We start from the raw sequence: 15,911 nt of genomic DNA on the forward strand, positions 1-15,911 counted from the left end.
GTTCCTGATGCTCCCCTCCCAGCCCGGGAGACACTGACGAGGTTGGAAGCCTGTGCTTCCTTAAGCAGGAATATGTTCTTCAAGCCACTGCTGGGAAGGGGTGGTGGAGATGGTTGAAGGGAGCCCAGTGAGTTGAAGGGGGCCTGAGCCCCGCGCCTGAGGCAGGGCAGGGGGCCTGGGCCCATGCAGCTCACCCTCCAGGAAATCCAGCTTCCTGGGGCAGGAGGGGAGGTACAGAGGATCCGGATGGAGCCTGGCTGCCCTTGGCCCAAGGCCCGTTTGAAGAGACCCCCCCCCCGACCCAGAGGACATGGGCACCGGAGGGACCCTGCCGGGCCACAGGAATGCCTTTTAATCTTCCCTCTTCCAGGCCGGCTGCTCAGGCCATCTGGTTTGGGGGAAATTGTAAAACCACTTGAAATCCAGCCAAGAGGAGAATAATAATCACAGATCCCCCCGTATGGAGCTTGGATATCAGGCCTGGGCTGCCGGCACCACCTGCACCATCTCACTTTCTCTTTACAATAAGGCTGCACGGCCCCACGCCTGTATACCTATTGCTGGCAGACCATCCTGTCAACCCTCCCTGTGTGATTGAAAATAAGGCTGAATTCAGTATGCAAATGAGCCAGATTCCCTGGGTTCAAATCCCAGCTCTGCCACTTTTTAGCTGTGCAACTTGAGGTAAGTGACTCAACCTCTCTGTGCCTCTCTGGGAGTGGAGTGGAGGCTCAGAGGTGTTCAGGGCTTGGGCTGAATCACATAGCACCTAGTTTATCCCAGGAATCAAAGGCTTTCTGGGAGAAAGGTTAAGTAATCCAATAATAAAATAATAATAAAATGGGAATGAGAATAGCACCTACATGACAGGGTAGTGTTGAGGATTAAATGAGTTAATGTGTGCGACAGGCAGTATCTGGCATAGATTAAGTGCTGGCGATTACTTCCGGTGACTGCTCAGGGAAGCCTTGTTTAAAACCCCCTGCAGCCTCCCAATGCCCTTGGAGTATAGCTGTGGCTTTTGAGGCCCTGCCTCGCTTGGTGCCTGCTAAGTCCCAGCCCCATCCCTCTCCCTCGTCCCTCTTTTGACCCTGAGGATACCTAAGCATCCACCTCCTGTATCACCTTCAGGTCTTCCCCTACCAGTCCCCTGCCAGGAAGCTGGCATCAGCTCAAGCACTGCCCTCTCCTAAAGTCCTTCCTTAGTACCCTGCCCAGGTAGGGTCCTCCTCTGGGCTTCCAGGCTGCTAATACTTCCTCAGTCCATGTGCTGATGACCCTGTATTTTATCACCTGCATCTGCCAAGTGGTTTGATTCACTTGTTGACTGGCTCACAAGGGCAGGCAGGGGTTATGTCTGTCCTGTTCACCACAATACCTGTAGAGCCTCCAACAGTGTCCGCCAGACAGTAGGTGCTAAATAAGTGCTGGTTGAATAAATGAATGAACAAAGAACTGGTACCAGAGAGCCCGACTGTGCCTGGTGGATAGCAAGGCTGAGAAATGAGTTGGAAAGAGGGGTGGGGTCCCACCCCTAGAGACAGGTCCAGGGTGAGCCTAGAACCTTGCCTTGTGCTATGAAAGTCACAGATCCCAGAGCTGGGCTAGGGGCAAAGACCAGGCCGTCTCTGGCAGATGACCCTGTTCCAAGTGTGCCCCCCCCACCAGCATCAGCCCCCAGGAGCTGGGCTCGACTTACCCGACGTCCCTTTGCTCCCCTCATGCCTGGTGGGCCTCGAGATCCTGGAGGACCCTGGGAAGAGGAGAAAGAGTTTGGAGAGGCCCCTTTTTAGGAAGTGAGAGCAACACGGGGGGCTGGGAGTGTGGGGCAAAGCTTGAAGGCCTGCAGCCCTCAGACGGGCATGTTCAGAAGCTGCCGGGGCCCCAGCAGCCTCCACATGGAAGGACTGGGCACCTGGCTCACTGGGGAAAGCAGCAGGCGAGCCACAGCCTCGAACACAGCCAATGCCCTGGGCTATAGGGGGATGGGCCTCGACCTTTCCTGGGAGTCTGGGGAGTGGGGATAAGGCCCCCTGCATGACATTTTCTTCTCCTTTTCCTCAAAATCAACAATGAGAAGATACGATGCCATTCATTCATTCATTTATGTATTTATTGAGAGAGGATCTTGCTCTGTGGCCTGGGCTGGAGTGCAGTGCAGCCTTGAGCTCCGGGCTCAAGTGATCCCCCCGCCTCAGCCTCCTGAGTAGCTAGGATTGCAGGCATGCAACATCATGCCCAGCTAATTTTCTTATTTTTGTGGAGACAGGGTCTCACTATCTTGACCAGCCTGATCTTAAACTCCTAGGCTCAAGTGATCCTCCTGCCTCAGCCTCCCAAATTGCTGGGATTACAGGTGTGAGCCACTGCATCCAGACTACAATGACATGTATAACAAAAGGTCTCCTCAAATCCTCATCTCCCTTTCTCTCCCCCACCAGAAAGGAGAATCTGGTGACCCAAGTTCTGTCCCTCACCTCCACCCTGACACCCAATATTTTCCTGAATATTTTCTCCCAGGGAAAAGAGGAGGAGGAAGAACTGAGAACACAGGCCTGGGGTGAGCTTGGGAGGCAGAGAGGGCAGAGTGGGAGAGGATCAAGAAAGAGAGAAGGAGAGGGGAGGCAGAGGCAGAAAAGTGGGTGGGGTGGCATGAGAAGGGAGCAAGGCCCAGCCCCGGGCAAATGGGCAGCCATCTTGGTTTTGATGAAGAGACGACAAGAGGGGCAAGAGAGACAGGGTGAGAGGGCCAGTTTAGTTCTTGGAATTCTCAGCACCTGGCCTGGCACAGGTGCACGACAGACACTCAGGAATCTGCTGAATGAAAAAGGAGCACATGAACTGAAGAGGGCAGAGGGTGGGAAGGGAGGGAACACAGCAGAAGATGGGAAGCAGGCCACCCCTCTGCCTAATGTCTCCCCCACCCCCACCCCGATTCCAGGCCCAGCTTGAGAGACCTCAAGCAGCAACTTCATCCACCGGCCAGCCAGGACCCTCTGCCAGCTCCAGGAGCCTCCCAGCTCCTGCAGCAATTCTCAGACTGGGCGTGCTCCTTTTGCAAGGCAGAGCCAGTCTCATCCCTCCTCTGAATACCAGGGAGAGGCCCAGCCCCATCTGGTGCCTCAGAACGAACTCTTGACTTTCCCATTTCCCTTTCCCCATGGCTTTGAGGGGTGTGAACCCAGCCGCTATCACCCGGCAGACCCTCCAACAGCTGCTGTGGAGGGGCTGATGTGAGGGGCTGGGTCCCAGGCTGACCCTTCGTCAGCAGAGCAAGCAGGGTGTGGACCCGGGCTTGGCCCCATAAAAGGCAGTTCTGACTCCCGGATGGTGGAGAACAGAAAGACTGGGTGAGAATGGGCCATTTTATAGAGTGATCTCAGAGCTCAGAAGGCATGCAATGCACCACTGGGAAATTTTGGGAGCCAAGTCTCTACATCAAGGCATAGAGTGCTGAAAAGAGCAGGCTGTAGCACTGGAGAACCTGGGCTCACATGCCAGTTCGGCCACTTACTAATTGTGCCATCTTAGGCACGTTACTTCAACTCACTGGGCCTCAGTTTTGTCATCTATAAAATGGGGATAGAAGAGTCCTTACCCCCTAGAGTTTCTAGAAGGTGAAGTGACAAAGTCCTCAGGAAAAGGTAGCTGCCTGCTCTCGCAAGGCAGGAGGAGGTCAGAATTGAATGCTAGACCCAACTCTGGTCACTGGGTGACCCTAGGCAGGTCCCAGGGCGACCCTAGGCAGGTCCCAGGGCCTCACTCCCACCCCCAATAATGGGGATAATAATCTTTTTGTTTTTTGAGATGGAGTCTTGCTCTGTCGCCCAGGCTGGAGTGCAGTGGTGCTATCTTGGCTCACTGCAAGCTCCGCCTCCCAGGTTCACACCATTCTCCTGCCTCAGCCTCCCGAGTAGCTGGGACTACAGGCGCCCGCCGCCATGCCCGGCTAATTTTTTTCTGTTTTTTAGTAGAGACGGGGTTTCACTGTGTTAGCCAGGCTGGTCTTGATCTCCTGACCTCGTGATCCGCCAACCTCGGCCTCCCAAAGTGCTGGGATTACAGGCATGAGCCATCACGCCTGGCCTGGGGATAATAATCTTGATAGATCTCAATGTGCTATCGGACAACATGGAGGTGAAAGTGATGGATAAAGTGGGAAAATGCTAATCAGGTGTGAACAATATCACCAGAAATGTCACTTTTAATCGTAGTAGCCTTACTCATAATAGTGGCAATGATCATCTCTAACAAATAGTTATCACCATTCATGAAGCACACAGTTATGCAGGAGGGCTGTGAGACACCACATCATGCACTGCACCATTTCTGATGACAATCTCATACTCCAGGTGGCATCATGCTGACTTACAGATGGGGAAACTGAGGGTCAGAGAAGCTATGAATGTTGCCAACAATCCCGCAGCTGGCAAGTCGGGGAGCCAGAATTTCACCCCCATGTATCTGATTCTGAAGGTGGTTTTCTGGGCCTCCGTGCTAGCTGGCTTCCCCAGTGTCGCTGGCCAGGAGGAACCCCAAGAGATCCAAGGGACCAGCCCTGTACCGTAGCAGTGGGGGACCATGGCAACCTTGGGATCAGAAACAGCAGTAAGTGACCGTCTGATTTCACCAAGCCTGAGCCAACCCACTGAACAGGGGGAAGCACTGAGGAGACGGGGCGGGGTGGGGAGGTGAGTGGAGCCAGGGAGGCGAGGGATTCAGAGGAGGCTTGCCCCTTCTTCTCTGTATTGGCCTGAATATCCCCACTCTTTCCCCATCTCCCACTGGCCTTCCATTGTGTCCCAGTGACTCCTTTCCTGGCTTTCCTCCTCCCACTAGACAGATGGGGAGACAGGCCCAGGACGGCTGAGGTGCAGGGGTGCCGGGGATAGAACTCGATGATGTACCCCCAGCATCCTTGTACTCAGGCTTCGGCCCTACTCTGGGCACCCCCCATGCTGAGGGCTCCAATCACTCTATCTCTGACCACTGGGAGGGAGGCCGGGCCCTTGCATTCCAAGCTGGGTGCCTCGGCCAGCCGTGCTAGCCCCCTGACCAGAATGCTGGTCCTCTGACCCCCTGCTTCTACCCCAACAGTCCTACTTCCACACTGCCAGCTCCTCCAGCCCTGGGCCAGATGTGACTTTTCCTCCTTCTCAAGAACAGGGCAAAAATATGTCACTGGGAGCCCAGAGTGCTGGCTTCTGCTTCCAACTGTGCTCCTCAAGAACGTTCCAACTTGTCCAAAGAATCATGAGGATGGACAGAGTGCCCTGGTGCTGATGCCTTCTCCTCTGGGTGACGGTCACCTATATCCAGGCCTCTCACCCTTGGACTAGTCCACCCCTGTCCCTCCTCGGTCCCTGGCGTGGCCTGGCACAGAGTAGGTGCTCGATAAAAGTCTGTTAATGATGGAGAGAATGTTTATACTTGACAGCCCCACCAGACAGTGAGAGTCTTAAGAGCTGGAACTCTTTCTTACCATTTTTGTACCTCCAGGGAGGAGCTTATGCTAGCACACAGCAGGTGCATGAAAAAGTGTAGGAGCTGAGTTGGCCTTGCTTCCCTAATCACAGTAGAGAACAGGTTTATGCGAGCTTCCCCTGGGTTCAAACCATGAAAGGATTCAGGGCCCTTCCTCATCAGACCCCAGGGAACTCCTCAGTCTGGACTTTGGAGACACCCAGGCAACCTGAGCTCATCGCCCCTCAGCCCTACCTCCGGATCTGTGCCTGGGCTGGTCCCTCTACCCCCACACCCTCCCCACCTTCCCCAAGCCCACCTCGGACTGGGCTCCCAGCCCTGACCCCTGGCTTTGGCTGAAGCTAGTGCCCTTTCCTAGTTTCCATCCTCCATTGGCAGAAACAGGGATCTGAAGCAAGTTCTACCTGCTCCAAATGAGAGCAAGCCCACCCCCACCCCCTGCACATCATCACCCCTGGGAAGGAGAAGGGGCTCTTGAACTTGAGTACTCCTGGCCGCACCCTTCCCCCAGCTCTCCCAGCCTCTCCCACCACTCTGCCTTGAGAGCCTCCCACCAACCCTGCTTCCTCAGTCATCATGAGAAGCCCAGGCCCCTGAGGACCCTCAGCCCTGTTTGTCCAGCATTTCCCATCTTTGTGCCTGCTCTTCCAGAACAGATATCACTTACTGGGTTCTATCTACCCTGCCTCCCATACCAGACTACACGCTCCAAAGGAAGGGACCACTTTCTACCTTTCTTGCTGCGACATCCCCAGCTCCTGGAACTGCCAAAACCCCATCTCTACTAAAAATACAAGAATTAGCTGGGTGTGGTGGCACACGCTTGTGATCCCAGCTACTAGGGAGGCTGAGGCACGAGAATCTCTTGAACCCAGGAGGTGGAGGTTGCAGTGAGTGGAGATTGGGCCCCTTCACCCAGCTCCTGAAACTGCCCACAAGCACTTATCGCTCAGTAACTACAGAGTGAATGAGTGAATGGACAAAAGCAATAATGCTGCTAATAACCAAAATGCTTCCAGGGAACAAACACCATTCTGTAATGAACATTAGCCCCACGCTTCCATTTAACCCACACGATCACACTATCCTGACCAGGATTCTTTTTTCTGTTTTTCAAATGAGCAAAATTCAGGCTCAGAGAAGTTAAATGATCTGCCCCAGGAATACAGTCAGATCTGCCCCAGGATTATAGTCAGAGAGTGGTGTAGCTGGGATTCTCCCCAGGTCTCTCTGATTCTGAGGCTTGAACTCCTAACCCTTATTCTTTTTCTCCTCTTCTCTACTCTTCTGTTCTTCCTTCCTTCCTTCCTTCCTTTCTTTTCTTTTCCTTTCTTTCCTTTCTTCCTCCCCTCCCACCCTCCCTCCCTCCTTTCTTTTTTCTCCTCTTCTTTCTGTCTTTTTTCCTCTTTCTTTTCTTTCTTTCTTTCTTTCTTTCTTTCTTTCTTTCTTTCTTTCTTTCTTTCTTTTTCTTTCTTTCTTTCTTTGTTTTTCTCTGTCTCTTTCTTTCTTTTCCTTTCTTTTTTTTGAGACAGGGTCTAGCTCTATCATCCAGGCAGAGTGCAGTGGCACGATCTTGGCTCACTGCAACCTCTGCCTTCTGGGTTCAAGCGATTCTCATGCCTCAGCCTACTGAGTATCTGGGATTACAAATGCGTGTCACCACGCCCAGCGAATTTTTGTATTTTCAGTAGAGACAAGGTTTCGGTATGTTTGTCAGGCTGGTCTTGAACTCTGGCCTCAAGTGATCGGCCTCCCGAAGTGCTGAGATTACAGGTGTGAGCCGCCACACCCAGCCACCTAACCCTTATCTGACAGTGGTTTGAGCTTAGGGATCACGAGGGCTTTGCTTACCTGGGGTCCAGGCTCTCCAGGGGTCCCCATACCACCTGGCATTCCAGGATGACCCTGCCAAGACAGAGAAGACAAAGGAGGAATCAGCTATGGAAGGTGCCCCTTCCTCCTTCAGTCCCACCTCGGTCGGCTCAGCCCCAGTGCAAAGCCAGGAGGACAGCAGCTAGGCCCCCTGGACAAAGAGGGAGCTGGTCATTCTGAACGTCTGGGGTAAGCAGTTCATGGAGGAGAGCAGAGCTGTCACTCAAGGCTGCAACAGGAGAGGGCAAGAGGATGCAGACTTACTCCTTACCATCGACCCCTTGGGTCCAGGCACGCCTGGGGGTCCCATCATGCCACGATCACCCTGTGATGGAGACAGCAATGCAGGCAGGTCACGGCTATGGCTGTGGGGTGGCTCTGTGGGAGGCAGGTGCAGAGGGCCATCCAGAGGCTCAAAGAGAGGTAGGGGTTTGCTCAAGGTCCCTAGAGGGTCCCTGCCTAGTTCATGGCCACATCACCCAGGTGGGGATCTGGGATTTCACTCAGAGGAAGCCAAGACCTCTGGCAAGCCCCGGAAGGCCTCAGCATCCCCTGTAGTGGGCCACGCAGTGAATTTCCCTCCAAGGATGGTCCTGATTAAGGAAGCACTAATTACACTGTCCCCTTTGATCCTGGCCCACATCATGTTGGTCCTCATTAGGCCTGGCATCCCCTGGGCTAGGCTTGCTGAGGCAGAAACAGCAAGAGAAGGCATGTCTTTCACTCTCCAAACTCTCTGTCCAAACCTAGATGAGATGCTAGAGAATCAGAGACATAACTCATTCCCTCTCGACCAATCCAGACACACTGGGCAGAGTTGGCAGTGTAGCAGACAGCTCCAGCCAGAAGGTAGGTGCTCTGGGTTCGAATCTTGGCTCTGTTTTCGTGAGGCTCTGTTTCTTGTATCCACCCAGCCAGCAAATATTTATTGAGCACCTACTATGTGTCTGACACTATCTGCGAGACTCTGAATATACAATGGTGAGCAGCCCTGCTCCCATGGAGCAAGGCACTCAGAGGGTTGTAAGAGACACAGTGCAGTGAGGGTGGGGGTCATGGTGCTAAGGTGTTATTATTGGAGGACTTGACCCACTTGGGGGCAGAGCCGGTCAGGGAAAGCTTCCCTCGGGAAGTCCCTCTTGACCCAAGAGCTGAAGGATAATGAAGAGCATCTGGGCAGAAAGGGTGGAGGCAGATGGCAATGGGAAGAAAGCATTTGGCTAAGGGAATGGCGCAGTCAATGGTTTGTAGGTGAGAAGGGACATGGGACATTTGAGCAACAGCAGAAGGCCAGAGTTGGCTTTGATGTTGTGCTATCATTACGTAAGATGCTACCACTGGAAGAAACAGGGTGAAGGGTACTATTTTTTGCAACTTCTTGTGAATCTGTCATTATTTCAAAATAAAAAGTTAAATTTAAAATTTCAAGATAAAAAGCTGAATTTAAAAGGAGGAGGAGCAGAAGGGGAAGGAGGAGGAGGGGGAAGCGAGGGAGGAGGAGGAGGAGGAAGGCAGAGGCCCGAGGGTCTGGGCCACATAGAGTGATAGAGTGTGGCACAAGAGGATCCTGGAGAGTTAGGCAGGGCCAGACTTGGGGGGGATACTTCCTCCCTCTGGACCCCAGTTCCTCCATCTATTCAATGGGAATAATATTGGTTCTCCCAGAGGGCCTGCTCTGGGGATCGGATAAACCCATACAAAGGAAGACAAGTGCCTCCAAGGCCCTTGGTGGAAGCTGGGAGCCAACATGAGGCAGAGTGTCTTAGTGAGCAAAGTGTAGCTAACCTTTGGCAATGAACCTGGTTCAAATCTCAGCACTGCCGCTTATTATCTGGGTGACCTTGAGTAAGTCACCTCCCCTATTTGAGCCTCTGTTATCTCATCTAAAACAGAGGCTTAGCAAGGCAACCTCATCTTTCCTCTTTGTAAAGGTGAGTCTTTTCCTCCCTGCTCTCGCCGACCCCTGTGCAGGGCCAGTAGGCAGCTGTGAGGAGCCCAGGTCACATACATCCGCTGGTTGTCACACAAAAGTCTAACTGTGCTTGAGGCTGATGACAGTAGGGCAGGGATGGAACCCCAAGGGATGCCAGGAAAGGGAACAATGTCTCTTGGCAGACTCAGAATGCCAGGTCAGGAGAGAGGCTAGGGGAGGGTATTCTGAAATCCCCAGGTCAAAGGGCCTCTTCACCTTTTTACAATTTCAAAACACAAGCTCTAATTGTTTATCTTTTCCCCTCAACACCACTTACCTTTTCTCCCACGATTCCTGGCTCCCCGACCAGACCAATGAATCCCATAAATCCCTATGAGACACATTCACGAAAGCAAGAGAAACAACGTGAATCCGGGGACCCAGCCCTCCCGCTCCTTCCCCTGAAGCTCATCTCCCAGGTGTCTCCCACCCGTGCCTGGTCACCCAGCCAGCATAGGGTGTGCCGGGAGAGCGCTGCCTCTCTCTGGGCACCGTTCTGACTTCCCTCACTCCACCAGATGGTTCTGATTTTGAAGCCAAGCAGCGGGGCCGCTGCCAACATCCCTGGGAGCGCCACACATTCTTCCCGCGCCAGAAGCAGGCTGGGAGGCTGCCACGTTTGGAGAGCTGGGGTTGGGCGGGGGGTGGCCCTTAAGCTGAGCTGGGAAGAGGCCATCTGTGCCCATCTTTCGGGGCTCTGGGGCTGTTTCAAAGAGTGAAACAAACCCGCTGGCTGGGACAGAAATACCGTAACAGCCTCCGCCAAGAGAACTGATTGGAATCGGGGAGGCGGAGGCCTCTTCACTGTCTTCTGAAAGGCCTCCTTGCCTTTTTCTGAAAGGGTGCACACACAGACACATGCTGCAGCTCCCGCTGCTCTGCTGAACTCCGCTGGGTGACAACTTGCCTCTGGGTTCCAGGGGGTTCTTCTAGGTGGCCCCAGTCCTTGCCATCTCCCTGAGCAAGCAAACACGCACACGCGCAGCGAGGGTGGACAGCCTAGAGGGGTCACCTAGGAAGGCCCATCAATTTCTTATTCAGGCCCCACCTTCTTCCCTGCTAAGGAAAATGCAAACTGAGCGGGGAGGGCCTTGTGTGGTTCAGGAGTGCAGAAGTGGCTTTGGAAGAACCCAGATTTGCAGCCAAGAGGTTCTGGGTGAATTAGGAAAGATGGAGGGATGAGTGGATTTTGTCCATAAAATCCGCTCCCTGTCCCCCAAACCCTGGCCAGAGTAAAATGAGACCTTGGGCCAGGAATAGGCCAGAGGTTGTGTACTCAGGCAATAAGGCCGGCCCAGCTGTCAGTTAACTACCATGAGAGGGTTACCTCTGGGATCCACACTTTCTTATCTAAAGACAGTTTTAAAGTGGTCACTTCAGCGAGGGCCACACGTGTCTTGCTGCTGCAGCCTGGGATGTCCGCTCTGGTTGTGTGGCTCCAAAGACCACACACCTTCCCCTCCAGCCCAAGGCCTCCAAAGCATGTGGCTGTGAACAGGGCCCGGATCTCCCGTACATCCCAGCACCACGCTGGCACTACGCATGGTGGATCCTGCACCTGCCCCTGGTTCCCTGGGTTCAGAGAACTTTCTGAAGTATAAGGTAAGAGGGATGAGGCACTAGGTATAAGGTCATAGCTAACATTTCACAGAAAATAACCAAATACTTGATTTTTGCAACAACTTATTTTTAAAAATTAATTAGAGCATTTTCTAAGTGATAGCAATATTATAACAACGGCTTCAACGTATTGAGCACTTCCTGTGTGCCAAGCCCTGTACCTGGCACTTTATCTATGTCACTGTCATTCAGTCTTCAGGTGTGTGGGTTCTGGGCAAATCAGTCTCTCAGAGCCTCATCTGCAGAATGGGAGACAATAAAGGTACCTCCCTACTTCCTGGCACTGTTCCGAATACGGGAGATGGTGCATGATGCGTAGAGGTACTTCATACATGTTCGCTCTTTCCCATCCCCTCTTAATTTATTTTACAAGGGCACAGGGGTAAGACAGAGGCCTGGGCTTCCCACAAGGGAGCAGTCAGACATTTAGAAGATGCCGAATGAAGGGAATAAAAACTGCTCTGTTAAAAGGCCCCTGCCTGACTGGCCCAGAGAAACAGAAATTTCATAGCTACTTTAAATTTATGAGATGTTGGGTCCTGGAAGGCAAGCGGGTCATAAACCTCTAACAAGAAACCAAACAAGATCCTAATGAATAAGAGCCATACAGCAAGTGCCCCATCCCCTGACCCGCACCCCTGGGAGCCCCCCCCGGGGTACTGTCCCAGAACATCCTGGCAGGCCTGTTCTTGAGGCTGGTCCAGAGAGGCCAGGCCCAGAAGTCCAGGCAGGTCAACAGAGAAGCAGCTTGGAAAGCTGCGGGCATGGCTGGCTCCTCTAGGGCTGGCAAGGCGGGCATGGGAGGAGGCAGCATTGTTACCCACAGCGGGCACTGCACAGGCAGGATCCGAGTTCCCAGTTTTGGGGAGGAGGCTAGCCTGGTCCTCACATTGCCTACAGATAAAGGGCCATTGTCTGCTACGGGAAGTTTTCTTCCTCCTCTCATATGCTAGGCACTGGGGATGCAACTGAGAATGAAAGGGCTATGGACCCTGAGCTGGACTAGACAGCTCAGTGTGACGTGTTTATATGCGTGGCTGCCCCTGGACAGGGTGTCTTGAAGGCAAGACCCATGCCCTGTTCCCAGCACCTCGGCCAGGGCCTGGCAGCCAGTCTGTGCTCTGTTAGAGACAGGCCAGGGCTCAGGAGGTCGGAGAGTTTTCAGCCCTCGAGGCAGGCATTGGGAACCCAGCAGACCTCAGTGTCAATCTTGCCTCTGACAGTGATGTTACTGCCTGTGAGATCTCGGACAAGTTACTTAACTTCCCAGAGCCTCAGTTTCCTCATTTGCAAAATGAGGATAGTAATACCTACTGCCATAGACGATTGTGTAGATAGCATTTGGCACAGAGTCTGGAACCTAACAGGTGACTAATAAATGTCACTGTTATTGGGTTGTTGCAAAAGTAATCGCAGTTTTTGCCATTATAATGATAAAAACTGTGATTACTTTTGCACCAACCCAGTACTATGATTACAAGGAGGTCCTGTGGTGTGAGCTTCAGAACTTTCCCAGGGATCCTCTGATCCTGCAGTGAACAGAAAATGCCTCCCCTTTCACTGTGACCACATGGGGTGGGGGCCAAGGGAACGGCTGGCATGGTACCTCCATGTGCCTTATAGCAGCCACAGGGTTCCAGCTCTGCCTCCTTCCTGCTACTGTCCAAGCTGCCTGGGCAGCAAGCCGGGTGTTCTGCTGACCAAATGAGACTGGGCTGCTCCAGGCAAGGTTCCCACCCCTCCTGGGCCTAGTTCTACTACTATCCCATTTGGTGATCTTGGTCAAACGTGCTTCTCCTCCATAAATCCCAGATTGCCAACATGGACTAGAATCTGAGGGTTCTAAACCCGGGGTCTCTGTCAGGCTCTATGAATGGAACTCAGAGGGTATATCAACTTGAATGGAAAAAAATTAAAACTCTTTTATTTTCATGAACCTCTAATTGAAATTTAGCATTTGCCTCGAATATGAGTGTAGGCAACAAACCACAGTAGTACTACCAGGACCTGGGACTGTCCCAGAAAGTGACATGGCACATTACAATCATTGCTGCAGAGATCTCAAAATACATCACTAAGGCTTGGCATTACTTCAAAATTGAGGCCGCTGTTACACCTGCTACTAGAACTCATTATTTAATGCATTGCCAAAGAAGCATATATATGAATATATTATATTTTAACGTATTTTCATAATTGAATTTCTATATAATCAGTTTCCTTTGTTTTTAATTTTATGCATTTATAAACTCTATTCTGAGAAGGGGATCCCTGGGCTTTTCCAGCCTGGCAAAGAAATCCAAGGCACAAAATATGGTTAGGGCTTTTAGATACAGTGATTTCCAAGGATGTTTGTGCTCTGACTTCCAAGACCCTGCATATCTATTTCCCGAGGGCCCTACCATTAGCATAACTATGAAACTGAATTTGCTGATCAAATTGCCTTTTTTTTTTTTTTTTTTTTCCAATCAGGAAATATATCCAGGCCGCGGCAGCCTTTCCAAACTCCCGGGCTTCCCACAGAATGCGCTTGAATGACACTGGAAAGATTTCAAAAATCCAGGCCTCCCCCTGTTTTAATTCCTTTCTTCCCCCAACAGATGTTGCAGGCCTGGTGAGGAAGCCCATCGTGTGTGACTCTCACGCCACTGACGGGGTTTCGTGGTGCGGCCAAATTCCTCTATGGCCATCCCCAGCATCAGTCCTTCCGGATTGAGGAAGCCCCTTCCAGGAATGAGCTCCATATTTAAAGGAGTAGAGGAGATGAACACCTCTCCACCTTGGAGCCCAGAGGTTAAGCTTTCAGGAGGCCCCAGGGCTGGGCAGGAAGGATTGAAGCTGTCCCTCTGCCCATCCCTCAGAGCTGTTTCTCTGGACTTTAATTGAAGGTCGTGATCCTCAAACCTCCATTTTAATGACTAGTTGCAACCTCTTCTCTTCTTCAGACCTTGACCCAGCTTCTCAACCAGCCAGAGCCACTGGTTTGGATTTCATCTTCTATATAATTTAGGGATGCCTAGACCAAGGGACCTTGGCAAGTGGTAACACTTCTCTGGCCTTTGGCTTCCTGATCTATAAGCTGATGGGAACACGAGCAACGACTGCCAAGGGCTCCTCCAGTTTTAATGTCCTGGGGGAGCAGTCACATAACCTCTTTGGGCAAATGCACCAAAAACCTGTGTGTAGAGTCAGGCTGTGGGGGAAAGCTGTCGTGACTATGATCCACAGCTTTCTCATTTACAGACTTCCCCGTTCTGAGGGTCACCGTCCACATTCGTGAAAGGGGTAGAGGACTAAACCTACCTCTGGAATTGTTCTGAGAATTACACGAGGTGGTGCATGGAGGGTGCTGGGCAAAGGGCTTGGCACAGAGTAAGGGCCCAATAAATGGAGCCACTCATTCAGAGACCGTTGCTAACTAACCTGCTCTCCCACAGGCCCCGGCCGACCAGGATCCCCTGGTTCCCCCTGCAAAGAGACAAAGAGGAGGATGGATTGGGATGGGAGATGAAAGTCTAGACCTCCTGGGGAAGTCCCAGGCCTGCTGGCCTTAGTTGCCATTAGTGGGGATGAACCAGGGATCTTATCTCCAGTGTGTGGCCTTGGAGACCCCCAACAAATGGGCAGAGTCAAAGGGGTACTTGGACAGAACCTCAGGCAGACATGACTCTAGTCACCCATTCCCTCTGAGGGGGCCTTGGCTTACTCAGCACCCGGATGTGTATGTCTCATCTAGGTCCTTCAGAAGCCCATTGCATTTTGTGGAGGTGGAAAATGAGGCCCAGAGAGGTGAAGTGACCTGCCTGCGGTCACACAGTGAGACAGAGGTAGGGCTAGAACCGAAACCTTGGTCTGCCCGGTTGAAACGCACATTCTGGGCCAGGTGCGGTGGCTCACGCCTGTAATCCCAGCACTTTGGGAACCCAAGGCAGGCGAATCACCTGAGGTCAGGAGTTCGAGACCAGCCTGGCCAACATGGAGAAACCCCATCTCTACTAAAAATACAAAAATTAGCTGGGTGTGGTGCTGCATGCCTGTAATCCCAGCTACTGGGGAGGCTGAGGCAGGAGAATTGCTTGAACCCAGGAGGTGGAGGTTGCAGTGAGCTGAGATTGCACCACTGTACTCCAGTCTGGGTGACAAGAGCGAGACTGTCAAAAAAAAAAAAAAAAAAAAAAAAAGAATGCACATTCCCACTGCATCAGGCTGCCCTATCTCAGGAAGAGCAGGGAAATGGGACGTCAGGGCACCAGGGTCCTAGACCTCAACACACTAGAGCTCTGCCACCAGCTCACGGGTGGCTGGGGTGAGTCCCATCTCTGCTCTGGGCTCAGCCTCCCCAGCTATAAAAAAGGGAAATGAGACTCATTTGTCTTCAAGGCTCTGTCCCACTTTCACATTGGGTGGCCTATCTCGGCCTTGTCTGTCTGTTTTGTCCCATGCTGAGATGGCTCCTGCTCCTCAGGCCCACAGCAGATCTGTGGGACAAATCCACACAGACGATGTCACCGCTCCCACCACAGAAACCCAACTGGTATCTGAGGGAGAGAGGCCGAAACCTCAGACGGCAGGACATGGGCTCGGGCTAGCCAGTAGTTTGGCGCATACATGGATGTGGCTTACTGCAAGCCTGGGTGGAGCCTCCTCCCCCTTCGGCTCCTCCCTGGACCTCATGAAAACTAGAGGGGCCAGGACAGATAAGTGGGCCATTTCCCCAGAAGGGAGGGAGATATGGATGACCTGCGCTCCCCCTGGCTCTGTCCTAACCTCCTGTGGGTTTGCCCATCTGTAAACTTGACCCGACAATCTTTTGCCCAGAATGGCTGGGAAAATTCCAACTTAAGGGAGTCCTTGGGAAACTATTAAGTGAGGCTGCCCATGGGCTGAGGACCATTACTCTCCTATCTTGGGCCAGGTCTTTTTTGATAACATTTTAAAAAAAACCCTGTTAATATATGTACTA

General features: G+C 52.4%; 1 protein-coding gene across 7 annotated transcripts in view; it reads right to left on the reverse strand.

Annotated features, from left to right (window-relative positions):
* The window catches only part of COL27A1 (collagen type XXVII alpha 1 chain), a 158,596-nt gene that overhangs the window by 52,436 nt on the left and 90,249 nt on the right, over positions 1 to 15,911 (reverse strand). For 6 of the 7 annotated variants that reach the window (XM_016961506.4, XM_016961507.4, XM_054659009.2 and 3 more), the window contains 5 exons: positions 14,372 to 14,416; positions 9,606 to 9,659; positions 7,628 to 7,681; positions 7,336 to 7,389; positions 1,700 to 1,753 (listed from right to left, as the gene is read on the reverse strand). In XM_016961506.4, coding sequence (XP_016816995.3) covers positions 1,700 to 1,753; positions 7,336 to 7,389; positions 7,628 to 7,681; positions 9,606 to 9,659; positions 14,372 to 14,416 — 261 coding nt within the window. The remainder of the gene's footprint in view (positions 1 to 1,699; positions 1,754 to 7,335; positions 7,390 to 7,627; positions 7,682 to 9,605; positions 9,660 to 14,371; positions 14,417 to 15,911) is intronic. The other variant, XM_054659008.2, reaches the window with a different exon arrangement.

The sequence above is a fragment of the Pan troglodytes genome, chromosome 11 (assembly GCF_028858775.2).
Source record: "Pan troglodytes isolate AG18354 chromosome 11, NHGRI_mPanTro3-v2.0_pri, whole genome shotgun sequence".
In the NCBI taxonomy this organism is placed as follows: Eukaryota; Metazoa; Chordata; class Mammalia; order Primates; family Hominidae; genus Pan; species Pan troglodytes.